At 46.5% G+C, this 14808-nt stretch overlaps 1 protein-coding gene across 1 annotated transcript in view; it reads right to left on the bottom strand.

Moving 5' to 3' along the window:
* The window catches only part of CARD10 (caspase recruitment domain family member 10), a 41498-nt gene extending 29628 nt beyond the window's left edge, over positions 1–11870 (bottom strand). The window contains exons 1-5 of the mRNA XM_044441172.1: positions 11808–11870; positions 10726–10852; positions 6540–6758; positions 5135–5272; positions 3382–3707 (exon numbers count right to left, since the gene is read on the bottom strand). Coding sequence (XP_044297107.1) covers positions 3382–3707; positions 5135–5272; positions 6540–6758; positions 10726–10732 — 690 coding nt within the window. The 5' untranslated portion in view covers positions 10733–10852; positions 11808–11870. The remainder of the gene's footprint in view (positions 1–3381; positions 3708–5134; positions 5273–6539; positions 6759–10725; positions 10853–11807) is intronic.
* Between the last annotated feature and the right edge of the window lie 2938 nt (positions 11871–14808).

The raw sequence follows: 14808 nt of genomic DNA, 5'->3' as shown, positions 1-14808 counted from the left end.
CTGTAAGTACCTCAAAGGCTGTCACAAAGAGGAAGGACAAGGTCGTTTCACATCCATTCCAGAGTACAGGATATGAAATAATGGACTTAAGCTAAAAGAAACCAGACTTAGACTAGACACCAGGAAGAATTTCTTCACTGTCAGAGCAGTACAACAATGAAACCTATTAGCTGGGGGAGTTTTGGGCTCTCCCTCACTGGAGACATTCAAAAAGCATTTGGTGTAACTTGGGAGTCCTGCACTGAGCAGAGGGTCCACCCAATGGCCTTCTGGCCCCTTCCAATTCCACCAGTCTATGATTCTATGGACTCAGAACCCATAAGCCACATGCAGCCCCACAGCTGCCCCTAATTTTCTATGGTAAGTGACACCAACAAAAGAAAAACATCTAAGCTTTCCATTAAATTTTGGCAGCAGGAGGGCCTCTCCAGTCTTTTTAAGAGATATCTAAAACAAATCTGTCACTGCACCAACTCAATCAAACTGACCAGCTTCTATATGCTCCTGCCTTCATACCACCAGTTCTGAGGAAAGTGTGATGGTGAATGGTAGGCAGTCTCCAGTGAGTTGCGGGGAACCTGACTCCAGCAGTTGCTGCCCCCAGCCAGAGTGATCTTGCTCTCCCCGGGAAGGATGGAGGAGGCAGATGCAACCGCCAGGTTAGCTTCTCTCTGTGGAACTGAGCGCACTACTTTGCCCTTTGCCTTAGGCAACAAAAGGCCGTGGACCAACCCTGGCCACAACTGAAATCCCAATGCAGCCTGTTTAGTTCCATCTGAAGTAGGTTAAGGAAGTGTCTTGGACATTGTACCCGTGCTTTCACAGAGCAACTCTGGAAGTGACTGCAGGGATCAGACCTGAGCAACAAGGACTAGGGGTGCCACTATCATTTTTACAGCATCATCACTATGCATGGACCTTTAGAGAACAATATAACCAGCCACTCTTACTTCCTGCAGAATACAAGAAAATAAGAGGAAAGATACAATAAAAGGAAAGAGAAGGAGAGCAGCTTGTACATATGCTAAGATTAGCTGTAATTTGAGCCCTGGAACGGGGAGTACTTAGGGAAAAGCAAAAGAGAGGCACAAGGAGACAAGGGTTCTGAGAAAGAATTTGAAGGGAAAGGTCAGGGTTGGGGAGAAGGCCAGGCATATTTGGAAAATTAGGGAAAGTTTTATCTGGAGAGAAGATACTGGAGGGGAACCACAGTTCAGAGGATGTGCCTTGTGTGAAGACGGCTCCTAGTTCAAAGCTGAGCATCGCTGCTTAATATAATCAGGAAAGTTTCTGCCAGTTGGTTGAAACAGACAATAATGGACTAGGTAAACAAACCATTTCACTTGGTTCAATGCAGCTTCCAGTGTTCCTACCAATCGAAAACAATTCTGGTGCAACTCTCCATGGATGAGTTTTGCTCTACACTCAGACAAGCGTTGGGATTTCAAGAAGGATGGATGTTGCCCTGAGGTGGGAGATGATCTCAGGTAAAACTTCAACAAGGAAGACACTCCACAATGTCCAGCTACCTGACTAGGCAAGCTCAGATTAAAAATCAAAGTGACAGAATTCAATCATTCAATGCTGATCATTGTATTTGCACCAACATGTCTTCCCAAAGGATGTGCATCGACTAGCCTTCATGCAAGAACATGATTGTGGAAAGCCTTAGCCCCAGGACTTAAAAACCCACTGTATTAATAACATTTTCTCAGCACCACTTAAAACATTTCCCTTGTATATACACTACTAGACTACTCATTTATTCTTGAGAAGTCCAAAGAAGTTAATCTCAAACTACTCCATCCCTGTGTTCTCCATAAGTCCTTGTTTTAACGCTCCACTGAAACTGACAAAGTCTTTCCCCTTCTTTAGTAGCCAATTGAGAAAATCCTATTGAACACATAGCAATATCTAAGGGGGGAAACCTGATAAAATTGGCAATGCTTCATCTGCTGCCACCACCTGAAAATCAGTGCAGTGAATCTTGCAAGTTGCAGTTGTAAGAGAGGTGTACTATGAGTGCTGAAAAGGGCAGCCAACCCTTGTAAAGGCCAGCTTCTACTTCTAGCTATTCCAGAACTGCACAGAGTAGTGAAGGCTAGTAACCACTTGCATGGTCATATTGTGCTTGATCACTAGACCCAGTGATCAGAGATAATCACCTCTGGATTAGCAGGGGTAGAACAGTGCTCATTTTAATTCTTTTGGTTAACTGGAAGCATCTCAAGAATAATCCAGTATAAAGCAACTTGTATTCCTGTGAACTGCAAATATGCAGGTTTGTGAATACATGCAACGCAACATACATGATCAGTCCCTGACAAGTCAGGGCAACAAGTTGTTCCAAACCTGGATCAAAAACTTCCAACCTGAGTCTTTTCCAGAAAAAGCACCTGCAATTTCCAAGCATGTGCATAAAATTTCACATCTCACAGCTAGTACAAGATCACAGGCATGAAATCCTAATACCAAATCCTGTGTAGCAGCTACAAGGTTTCTCAGACAGTGCAAGAACATGGTCTGGTGGGACTGTCAGAGCACACTGTCTGATGTCTTAACAGCAGAGCAGTGTGTTTTTTAAGGAATAAAATGTTCCCTTTGTGGACTCAGATTGACTGGCATATCAGAAAGCCTCAATGACTCAAACTGGAACAAACTAGGGCAGCTTGGAAGGTGTGGCAATGGATTCAGCAGAAAAACAAGGCTCCAAAAAGAGGCTCCCCCAGGTGTAGAGAGGGGAAGGCCAACAGAAGCCGAGAAGCGAAGTCAGACAGTCTGAACAATGAAGCACTCAGGATGAAACACAGACAAGAGCAGGCCTTAGCTTTTTTTCCCTCTTCCCTTTTAAAGGAGCTGCTGAGAGGCTGGAACTAATGAGTCTAAAACAAGAGCTGCGCCCATGCAAGCAATGCTGCATTGCTTTTGGCAACGGGAAGTGACCTTGATTAACCCCTGCACCATCCTGCAGTCATGTATATACACCAGGCTGTAGAATCTTAGGCCCTCCTGGGGTCCTTGCAAGGTTCTCCAAAATGACCTCACCCTTTATCCCACAGCCCCAGACAGTTCCCACATTGCTCTTCCAGCAGGTGACTGATCATCACTTGGTGGCTTCTGCCCTTTGCGCAGTCTCTCCTCCCCATCCCATCTGCAAAAGCCTGAAACGCCTCTCCTAAGGCCTAAGGCGTTGCTCCTGCCAGCAGAAGCTTTAGCCTAATCTGTTAGTATGCTTGGCCCTGCCTCTTCTGCCCCACGCAGCACCGGCCCTCACCAGCGCCTGCAAAATGGAATTTGGCCCTCAGACTGACAGAGTTTCGACACTCCTGACATGCACTTGCTCATTCTCTCCGCCAGCCCCGCCCCCACGGCTCACCATACCCCCAGCTGCAGGTCCCGGCTTCGAAGGATGGCCGCATTTTTCTCCTCACACAGCTGTGCATAGCGCATGGCCAGCAGATAGTTTTCATCCTTCAGCCTCAGCAGCTCCAGACTGTTGGAGTCCCACTCCTCCTGCAACCGCCGGCAACGTTCCTGCACCTTCTGCAGCTCCTGGAGCTGCCGCTTCAGCTGGGCACTCTCCTCCTCCAAAGCCTCGTTCTTCACCTGGAGCTGGTACTCTTTTGCCAAGTGTCCTTTTCGCTGGGCCCGCGCCTTCTTGACCTCCATCATCAGGAACTGAGTCAGGCCTTCAGGGCCTTCCTCGTCTGTAAAAGAATGGTGAGCAAATTGGACATATGGATTCTCATCCAGGGCAGAATTCACACACTGTATGACAAGCACAGTTGCCACATGTCTGCTTGTGTTTGCACCAATAAACTCAGGGACTGTGGCTTTTTGTGGTCAAGGTTGCAGCTCAGCAGCAGGGCATCTGCTCTGCATGCAAAAGGTTCTGGGTTCAATCGCCAGCATCTCCAAGCAGGCCTGGGAATAGATCTTGCTTGAAAGCTTGAAGAGCCACTGCCAATGCTGGGCTAGATGGATCACCCATAAGCTGGCTTAGCATGTTCCTATCTTATCCAGCAGAGATGTGCCTTTGTAAGCACACCTGGGGCGTGTGCTGGAAAATGCAGGCCCATCAAAATACCCCAGCATGTGTTCATCATGTTCATCATGCTCTCCCCACATGCATACATACACACACAATTATAAACATGCACGTATATGCCACACTTTGAGATGTTGACTGCTGCAAACACACTCAAAATGGTGTTTGAAAGAATAAATCAGCTCTTGAACTTGGTGGAACAGCTGCTGTGCCAGAGACATCAGAAGCTTATGTTTACTGTACAAGGTTCCAAAGTCCCAGTCTTCTCAAATGCGTGTGTGTGTATCCCTACATGATCACACTCAGTTCTATGCTACCCAAAACTATTTTTACTTACCCTCTTCTAACTAGAGGGAGAGAGAAAGAGAAAAAGGGAATGAGAAACAGGGCATATACATGCATATTTCTATCATAAATACATCCCCATAATCTAATTTTTGCTCCATGCTGTGATGCACTCAAAAACTTCAACTCTGCACTCAAAAAGTTCAAATTCCATGTAGCCAAAAAAACTGAAAATAAAATGCACAGAAACATATTTTTAGGCATAAAACTTGCTCTGTGCGTTTGCTCTGGTCTCCTTATAAGATTTTGCCTGCCAGAATGGTAAAAAAGGTATGCTTTTGCAGATGACAGTGTGATGACAAATCAGGGCTGCAAGGGGAAAGGGGCTCAATAGGGACAGAAGCACAATCCTGATATCTTGACTCAGTTTGCAAATGCGGACCCTAAACTAGTGAGGACAACCCCTGCGGAGTCAAGCTTATTCCTTCTTTTTGAGCATAACGTGACTTAACTGGCTCCTCTTTTAGAGCTGGCTTAGCTAAGCATGTAGATCTGGCATGTTTAATATTATAAATTGCAGCCACTTCCTTCCTTTATATGGTTGAGAAGGCATTTTATAAAAAGATGGTGAGGCGAGAAAAACAGGAAGTCTAGGAGTTCAAGCACAATGCAGGTCAGTGGAATTCAGGTGAATTCCATGCATCAGCAGAAAGCCCAGTCCATCATGCATATGCTGGGATTACTCCAAGGAGGGATGAAGCTTCTCTGAGAAACATTTAGAAACATCTTGCAATGTCTTACCCAGGATCATAGAACAACGCTGAACAGGTTGCTTCCCTGTTAGCCGGGTAAAATGTTCAGGGTAATAGAACTCCAGGGACTCAAGGAATGCTTCATAGCCTCGTTTTCCTCGCCTTCGAAGGATATCCATGAGGAGTCCTGCAGGAGCAGATGCAGGCAGAAAAAGATGCTGACACAAAACTAATTGGTACCACATCCTCCACAGGTAGAATCATACAGTCCTAGAATCATAGAGCTGGAAGGGCCCACACAGGCCTCCCTAGTGCAACCCATTGCCACTCCCCAAAAGCTGCATGGGCTTGCAGAGTTTGTTGGATCTAGGAGATCACAGTTCAAGTTAATTATATTCTCCATCTTTCAAAAAGAAGGATCAGGACATCCCTCCAGAACTTGCTGAAGGGAAAAGGCATACACAGGAAATTTAAATCTGTTTCATATGAAGATGTTCTGTAAATAATGAGGAAAAAACAAGGTGGGATCATGGATGCATGTGTCTGGGATCCATGCGTAGAATGTGGCTTCAGGCCAATGCCTTGGGCCACTTGGCAGAAGCAACAGGAGAAGAAATCAGGCATTTAAAGCTGTTCAGGAAGAGGATTAAAGAGGACTTCCCTGAAGGCCCAAAGGAGACAGCACTGGGGAACAAGGGATGTTGGAATAACACTGAATCAAAGCCTCCTGCTGACCAGAGGTCCAAGGGGAAGCCAAAGCAAACTTGTGCCTGAGGCAGTGCACTGCAAACTTTCCATACTTATATAAACCAACCAACATAAGGAAGACCACAGTGTTGATACACTCGTAACCACACAACCACATGCATAGGTTGCAAGTGCCAGGTACTTTGCCTGGGCAACCTCATCAAGTTAGCACCCAGCTTGTTAGCTTTTTCGTGCTCTCCCATCCATGGAGATCCCACTTAGACAATCCCTAACACATGAACACCGTGTGTGCATCACATCCTGGTTTATCCCTGTATGAAAACATTGCACAGAGCTGGTGGGTAATCAACCCATTACTGAAATATACCTTTTTCCTCCCAATCACCTGTGTGTGCAATGCCCATGCTCACTGGGGCTGATAGGAGTTGCAATCTATCCCATCTAGAAGATAGCGGGTTAGGGGGAGCTGGAAGAAGCACTGCCACAATATGAGCTACTCCATACTTTGCATGCCAACCCAGGTCCATCAGTGCTCACCAAGTATCCTGAGCGCGCAGAGGAACAGATACATCCCAGCCACTCAGAGACATGCATCAATGAGCCCCAGTTGCCAGAAAGCCAGAACTCAATGTCCTTTCTTTACTTCCTTGAAAACACATCCCCCATATCACTCCATCTATAAGCCAATGAGGCTTTCCCCACCATCACTTCTGTATATTGCAGGTTAAGTTCTTCATTTCTCCCACCTGTCCGGTTGCTCTTGCAAGGAAACCGAAAGGCACTCAGCACCTCCTCCTCGTCCTGTTCATCAATCACACGACATTGCCGCAGGTACGGGGTCAGCTTTGCTGGGTTCAGAGAGCGGGTGAGCTGGTGCCGCACACTCTCAATCTTCTCCCACAGTGCACCTTCTTCCTCTTCTGCCTCCAAGAGGTTGTCCACCTGGCTGACCATTTCCTCAGGCCCTGGGGGTACATGCAGAAGATAAGCAGTAAGAAATTCTTCTGCACTGCAGACTTCTTTAACCAGTCTGTTCCACCAGCAAGCAATGCTGCCTTTTCAGTGCATGCTTGAAACAAGATCTCTACCAAGAACATAAAATTAGGGCTGTGTTTCCTCTTTATTAACATATGGAGGACAGCAAAGTGCTCCACATGTTATAGGGTAAACTACAGCCGGTATCAGTAGCAGTAAACTTTCGTGCTCTAGTGGCTAGGAAAATGTGAAGCTGCTGTTCTGCATTTTCTGCAGGCTGCTGGGTGACCACTGCATAAACAGAACACTTTGCTCTGCTCCAGCATGGCTCTTTATTTATTGAAAAGATTTATATCACGTCCTATACATAGAAGCCTCTTATGTTCTTGATGTGATCTATGCAGTACATTTATGAACTACAGAAAGAGTCATTCCTGAGGGCCTAAAAGATTTACAGACCTAGAGCAAAAGGCTACACTAACATTAGGCCAGGGATGTAGAACCTCAGACCTGGACACCAAATGCATTCCTGGACACTGAGAATCCCATCCCACCTCTGTGGCTCTCCATATGAACATGCCTTCTTATCTGCACTCACAGATCGGCTACAGGCCCCCCAACCTCCTGGATGGACTTTTCCTGTGGGCAAATTTCCCTCCCCGCCACCAGCACATAAAAATTCATTTGCTGAGATCCATCCTTGTTACGCTTGTTCCTTTGCATCTTCCCTTATTGCTGAAATCTAAACCGTAAGCTAGTCAGAACAAGGGCTTGCCCTTTCTGGTCAAGTTACTCTGGAAAACATCGTCTATGTGGCGTTGCTGCAGAAGTCATAAATACATGCCAGTCCCCTCATCAATGCAACTGTGAAGAGATTCAGGAACCTGCATATTACTGCATCTGGCCACCTTATGGCAAACAAAGGACCCTCAGCCATCAGTGATAAGCCAAGGTAGCCAGAATGGGAAGACTTTGAAGGTTCCAGGATAACCCTCCCCAGAAGAAGCTAAAAGTTCCTGGGTACAAGAAATTAGCAACTAGTCAGTAGTGTAGACAGTAAGAACAAAAATACAGCTCCCATAATGGAACAAAAAAACAACCCTCTGAAAAGCAAATTGTTATCCCTGCCTCTACTTCCTCTCCAGCACTCAAATACTGTGTCAGTCTTCACATGGCACAAAGCCAATATCCCCAGGGAACAAAACAGCATTGAGCATACCAGCTGTCATTCCATCAAACAGAAGCAAAGCTCCTCAGGGCCTCCAAAGCAGCCCAGTATCAATATGGCTGGCTCATAACCGGAGGCCTGAACCTGACCCCAGGCTCCCTGGGGCTCTTCAGTTCCCACTTCAAGGGATTTTCCCAGGCTTTAGGAGGCACTGAAGAGGCAAGAAGAAGATTACAGCTCACTTTTGCAGCACAAGAGACTCAGATTCAAATGTTTACATTGCCACTGAAACTGCTTTCAGAATACCTTCTTGCTGCCTGCAGGGGTCTAGGACAACCCAACAAGCCAGCAATTAGCAGAACCTCTAGTTGAAGTCAATAAACTATCACTGGAAAAATGAACTAAAAATAGCCCATAGAAAATCCATTATTCCATCATGATCTAAAATCCATCAAAGGTCCTGGCTTACTGCACAAACACATTTAATGTCATGATATTTTAAGTGTCATGGCTCCTCCACAAATCTGGGGAGCTGTCATTTCATGATTCAGGGCATGTTTACATTTATTTTAAAAGTCCTACAACTCCCAGCATTCCTTAGCCAGCATGGGCAGAAGTCGTATCTTACTGAGAATTCTCTTAGAAATCCCTTAGCTACCACCAGCACCAACTCTCTGCAATTCCCATGCTTTCCTAGGAAGGCGGTATGACAGCTGAAACAATTTAATTTAGCAGGATGAACTTGCCCATAATTTTAACAAGGTTTACAGCCAACAAGAGAAGTAGGCAACTTGGTGCCCCTGGACTACAGATCTTATCAGCCCCTGCCAGCATGACCAATAGTAAGAGCTAATGCGATTCATAGTCCAAAACTTTTGGAAGCCTGGATTGCATTATCCAGGCAAGACAGGGATAGAAGAAGTGTCCAGCTGAACATTCCAAGGCTGCATTGCCATGAACAAGGGCCAGGAGCTTTGGATACTGCTCACAACAGGTTTAAGAACATAACACTGTCCATTTTCAGTCACTGACTAGAGCACCATTTTCTACTGAGTCCTGTTACTTTGGGTTCCATTTCCTAATGTACAAAGTGCCAATATTCTTGGTTTTGGACAGAAGCACCCAGGGGAAGAAGAAATAACAGACCAGGCTTCCCAACCAGATGTCCTCCATATGCATTGGACTGTAATTCCCATATCCAGGAACAAATGGTCTGGGGATGATGGGAGTTGCAGTCAACTATTTCTGGCAGGTAGAAGGTTGGGAATGGGTGGAATAGACACAAATTTTATAATATTCACATGAAGAAAACATGCAGGAGTCAAAGTAGTATAGAGCCTAGAGTATTGGAGCTCCACTGTTGACCATGAAACTTTGGGTGGTCACTTTCTCTCAGCCTAACCTACCTCCCAGGGTTGTTGTCAGGATAAAATGGAGAGTAGGGCTACATAAGCCACCTCAGGCTCCTTGAAGGAATGATGGCAGGATAGCAATACAAAACATAAATATCACTCCTCTTTACATAAGACTGTTACCTTATTTTTTCCACTCTGTACAAGGTGGAGAACCTGAAACACATGTAGCATGCTCTCTGTCACCTGGGTCCTCCACTTTAGCAGAAAGCCCATAGCTTTGTCTGGAAAGAGTCACTGGTTTGTATCCCACTATTTGGACTTTAAAAGATTGCAGACAACTAGGATGAGAGAGTTCTCTGCCTGAAAAGTTTTGAGAATAGCTGCCAGACAAGGAAGATGCTCAAGGGCTTCAGATGGATCAGTGGTCAGATGGACCAGTCAGGATAAAGCAGCTTCTTAAAAATTATCTCAATTGTTCTAACTCCTGCAGCTGGGAGCAGTGGCAGGAGATGACCATGACCCTTAGAAAGGCAATAGATGGCTGGTGCTAGAACAAGAAAGAAAAAAAGGGTAGGTCCTGGACACCTCTTAAGGGTTTCTCTCTCACTCAAATACACACAAGGGTTCCTCTGACAGTAACATCTGCAGGCAGATATTTATCAGCAAAGCTTTTTCTCCAGATTGGAGGAGAAAAAGCTGCACCTGCCGAATTGCAGTAAAAGTCTCAGGCATCTTGTATGACTAAAAAAGGAAAGAAAAAAGCAGCCACATTCCTACTCCTTTTTGAACTAAATATGAGGAAGTGGCGCTCTCTCTTGCAGCCCTAGGTGTGGACAAGCGATGCTGTCCAAGAGTCAGGGGAGAGGAGTTCCAAGGAGATATGCTGAATCACAAGTCTCAGACATTGCTGAGTCATCAAGCATAGGTCTAGCCATCCCCACCCCAGATTCCCCAGGGAATAAGGTATTTTTTACAATAGAGAGTTTGTCATCAACCCTGAGTAATTAATAGGATTAAATATTTAATATTCAAGCATGATAAGGAAAGGAAATGCCTCTCTCAGCTACGCAAACACATTTTCATATTTTCATATGTACCAACATCAGTTTTAAAGTTAGCCAAGATCTCCAGCTTATCACATCTGCACTTTTCATACTAGCCAGTGATGCAGCTTGGTAATTTTGAACCCCGGATTTAACAGAAATGGAGGCAAAGGTTAAAAGGCCATGTGCACTGCAGAAGCAGTCCTTGTTTCACAGCATCTGCAATCTTGATATGGCAGAACAACATTGCCAGAACTGCTTGCCAATTCTAATATGACTTTGCTTCTGCAGCCCTCATCACTCGCCATTTCTGAGTAGGCATTTCCTGGCAGTGGAAACCCGGCTTTGGCCTCAGGATCCACTCCAAACTGTATCACTGATACTACCTTACCTGTCATGCTGGAAAGTCAGGGGTAAAACCAGATAAAAACGTCTATTTTTGTGAATTCTTCTCCATATATCCTCCTCTGTTATTGTAAGTGTCAATGGACCATCCCACTTTCCCAGGAGATGTTAAGCTGGCAAAAGAGCACACAAAACCTGTGTTGTTGTTGTCATTATTAATACACTACAATCCCTCTTTTGTTGACTAATTGTTAATGGCCTGGATCATGCATCTTGTCCCATATGGGCATTCAAATTCCTTTCCTCTCTCTTCTCTTCCTCTGTCCCCATGCAACTCCCTGTTACTATGCTACATATCTAAAGTACACATCACATAAAAATGCTTACACTTCGTCCCACAAATGTTTGAAGCAATCAAAGGGAAGAAAAAATGTTATGAAGAGGCAGAGGGACAACATCACCTTTCACCTCCCGCCTCACCTTAAGAAATCCCACTGCTCCACTATTCTTTTGGTCAAATTAGCTTCTTGTGTGGATGCTGAAGGCACACAGCACAGCATGGACCTAAAACCATCACCTGCTTTAATTTAAACCAGGAGTGGCCAGGGTTATTCCCATAACCTGGATCCAATGCCAGGCCTCAGCCTCTTCACTGGTGGAAAAAAATTTAAATGAGAGCATAATGGACAATGTGCAGAGAACCTCTTCCACCCAACGTTAGTAAGAAATGACTCCCCATCTCCACATGGTGGAGTATAGGGTGCAAAGAAATTATTTTCCAAGCAACCTTGGACAAGAACTGCTCTGCCTTTGTTAAAGGGTGCAATCCTATGCCGGTTTAGATGGAAAAAGTATACTATACCCAGTATTCCCCAGCTATCTGCCCACACACAAACACAGATAGAGCTTTACAAAGGAGGCAGAGGCCAGAAGGAAAGGGCTCTGCATTTATCTGTTTTGCAAACTCAGGTTTAGTTCTCCCTTGGAGACACGTCCACCCCGCACACTGACAGGATGAGATTCACCCAGCCGGCCAGGAAACATGCACAGCTATCAGTGAAAGGTACACAAACACATCCACACACCCCTTTCCAATGTGGGCTCCTGTTGAAGCATGAGGGCTGTTACCTTAAGCCTTTGAACTGATGGGCTAATTCCACGGGGCGCAAACTCCCAACCCAGCAAGAGCAATGCAGGAGTTTGCCAACTTTCTCTCCGTCTCTGTTTACTACGCGCCACCGTCCTTCCTTCGCTGGCTTGCCTTCCCTTGGCCCTCCCTCCCCTCTTCCACGCTCACTCACGCCGAGACCCACACCTGGCGGGAGCGGCCGCAGCAGCCCCGCCCGGGCGGGGGCGGGCTCGCGTTTGAATGAAGAACTCGAGGTGGCCCGAACCAAGCAAGTCCCAACAGCCCTTCCGCCCGCTCAGGAATGCGCGCCGCGAGGACTGCATTCCCAGAGGAGAGAAACTCAGCCCGCTGGGCGGGGAGGGAAGGCAAAAAGAAACCCGAGCCCGAAGGAAGATGATTGACGGGGGCGGGGCGGGGGGCGTTGAGAGAGAGCGAGCGAGCCTTCCTGAACACGGTGCAGGGCACGCACATCTGTTCCCTTCTCTCGCGCCTGTCCGATTAATAGTGAAGGCACATGGCGCATTTATAAAGCATTTCCGGCGGGTTTCATCTTCAGCAACGGTGCGGGATTGGTCTGAATGGTCTTCCGTGGTCAGGTGGTAAATTTGGAAGTGCGGGAGGATCTCGGGGGCATTGAGCGCAGGCCTAACACACAGTCTGAAAAACGAAGGTGGATGCATTGGCCCAAAAGTTCAAAACAATCAGGATGGGGGTGTTTGCAAGAACCAAAATTCACCTTTAGGATGCAATCCTATGCAAAAAGCCCTACAACTCCTAGCATTCCTCAGACAGCCACAGGTAAACAGCCACCTTGATCAAGTGGAAGACAACTGCCTTTAGACCAAACTAAGTACCACAAAAGATTGTGCAGGCTTTTGAGCTCTCCAGAAGTTTTCATCTGCCTACCTGGCACAGCAGGGGATGGGGAAAGAAACAGAAACTTTTTAAAAAATGGTTTGACTGTAGTCCTATCTATGTGAGAATAAACTTCATTGAACTCAGTGGTGCTTGTTTCCAACTTCACTGGTTCAACCTGTAAAACACACTGAGCTTTAACCAAAGGCATTCTTCAGCTAGCTGAAATGAAGCCTTTCCTTTTTAATTAGAAAGGCAATCAGTTTTTCAAAGAAATGCTCCCACTGAAACTGCAGGGCTGATGTGGGAACACTGTCAAAAGAAAAGGAACATTCAAACTTTGCTGGCTTTTCCCTCCCCCATCCCCTCAGCCCCTCATTCTCTGACTGCTAGCCTCAGTTGATCTGTCATAAACCACAGTGAAACTTGAATGCCTGCCTGCCTGCCTGCCTTCCTTTTCATTCAGAGCCAGGAGTTGGCCTTCCAGCAAATGACATCAGAACTCCTGCTCCGAAGCAGGGCATCCCAAAGCACTTTAAGGCATCCTTCCCTCTGCTACACCCCTGATTATTATCAACTCTGTACTACTGATTTGCAAGAGGAGGCGCTGAGGCTGGCAAAGATCATGTGAGGCCATCAAACCAGTGGAGATGCTGGAGACTGAGCCTGTGACTTCTGCATGTACAACATATGCTCTGCCACAGAACACTGGGCTTGGAGTTGCTGGAGGGGCAGCTATGGCCAACTAACAATTGGGCACAGCAGGGATCCTAAGGCACTACGCCCCCGGCTTCCCCACAGTCCTCCAGCCAGTAGCCCAGGGGACACTGAACTGGAGCACTGAGGATTATACCTGCCCAAAATTTGCATTTCCAGCAGCTGTTGGCTGCTGCCCTGCCCTGCACTCCTGCCAAGCCAACAGAGGGGACTGCTTATGAGCAATCCCACTGTCCCAGCATCTGCAGGAACACAGCATAGGGAACCCAGAATGGGGGGCGCAAACCACCTAATGCTGGCTTGGAGACCAAGGCAAGGGTGGGTTGTGCCCCCTTCGCCATTGCTCAGCCATGGCACAGCTCAGCTGGGGATGTCAGGTCTGGGCAGCAAGAAGGGAAGGCCTGCATCGTGCCAACAGGAGGCAGTCCTTCCTTCCCCAGATGACATGCCAAGACACAGAGGGTTTTTCAAACCCTGCAACAAGCCATGACTATGTGGAATGACTTATAAACCACCCCAAAGGAAGTAGTGAGAAGAGTTTGCCACCCGCTGGGCTGAGGAACCTACCTTCTCCTCACCACTATCACTAGTGACTAATGTTCCTCGTCCTCTTTCTCATCATCTCACTTGCTTGGGAGGCAAAGAATCACTGAGCAAGCGCAGGCGTCCTCAAGCAGGCTAGAGCAAGAAGCTGATGAACAAGCAGGTTGCAATGAAGAAGAGGAAAAGCAAGTCTTGTCTGCAGGGCCCTGCTGGGGTGTAGGTCTTCGGCAGATGGCCAGCCTTGCCTATCCTTGATACCAGACCTGGGAACTATGTATGTTCCCAGGTCCATATATTTGTCCACTTACTCCAGCATTGCATACCCTGCTGGCAGCAGCTTTCCCAGGTTTCAGGTGGAAAGAGGTCTTTCCTATTACCTAAGACCTGATCTTTTCACTTGGCAGGGATTGTTGCTGACCTTGACCTTATTAAGTCTGACCTTAGACTTTGGAGGGCCAAAGGAGACCTGGCTTTCAACAAACACTAGCTTGATCCTATGCTCTATACCTGTGGAGAATAAAATCAGGCTGCCCCATTCTTCTGAGTCTATACATGTTCTAAATAGCTAATAGCCCTAAAAACAGCACTAGTTTAACCATTATGCCTGTTGCTTCAATTGCAGCATTTATATAGTGCTTCTGCCTATTCAAAGTGTTCCACATATATCATCTCAGCAGCCATTAAAACAGCCTTGAAAGTAGGTATCCTTTGTTATATTTCTTATTATTTTATTATTACATTTATATCCCACATTTTTCCTCCAAGGAACCCAACACAGCTTACATGGTCCTTCTCCTCCCCATTTTATCCTCTCAACAAACCTGTGAGGCAGGTTAAACTGAGCATCACTGAAAGACCCAAATGCACCCAGTGCATTTCATGGCC

The sequence above is a fragment of the Varanus komodoensis genome, unplaced genomic scaffold, assembly GCF_004798865.1.
Source record: "Varanus komodoensis strain SLA01 unplaced genomic scaffold, ASM479886v1 scaffold39, whole genome shotgun sequence".
In the NCBI taxonomy this organism is placed as follows: domain Eukaryota; kingdom Metazoa; phylum Chordata; class Lepidosauria; order Squamata; family Varanidae; genus Varanus; species Varanus komodoensis.
Note: the sequence above shows the minus strand (reverse complement) of the source record. Positions and strands in the feature narration are given on the sequence as shown.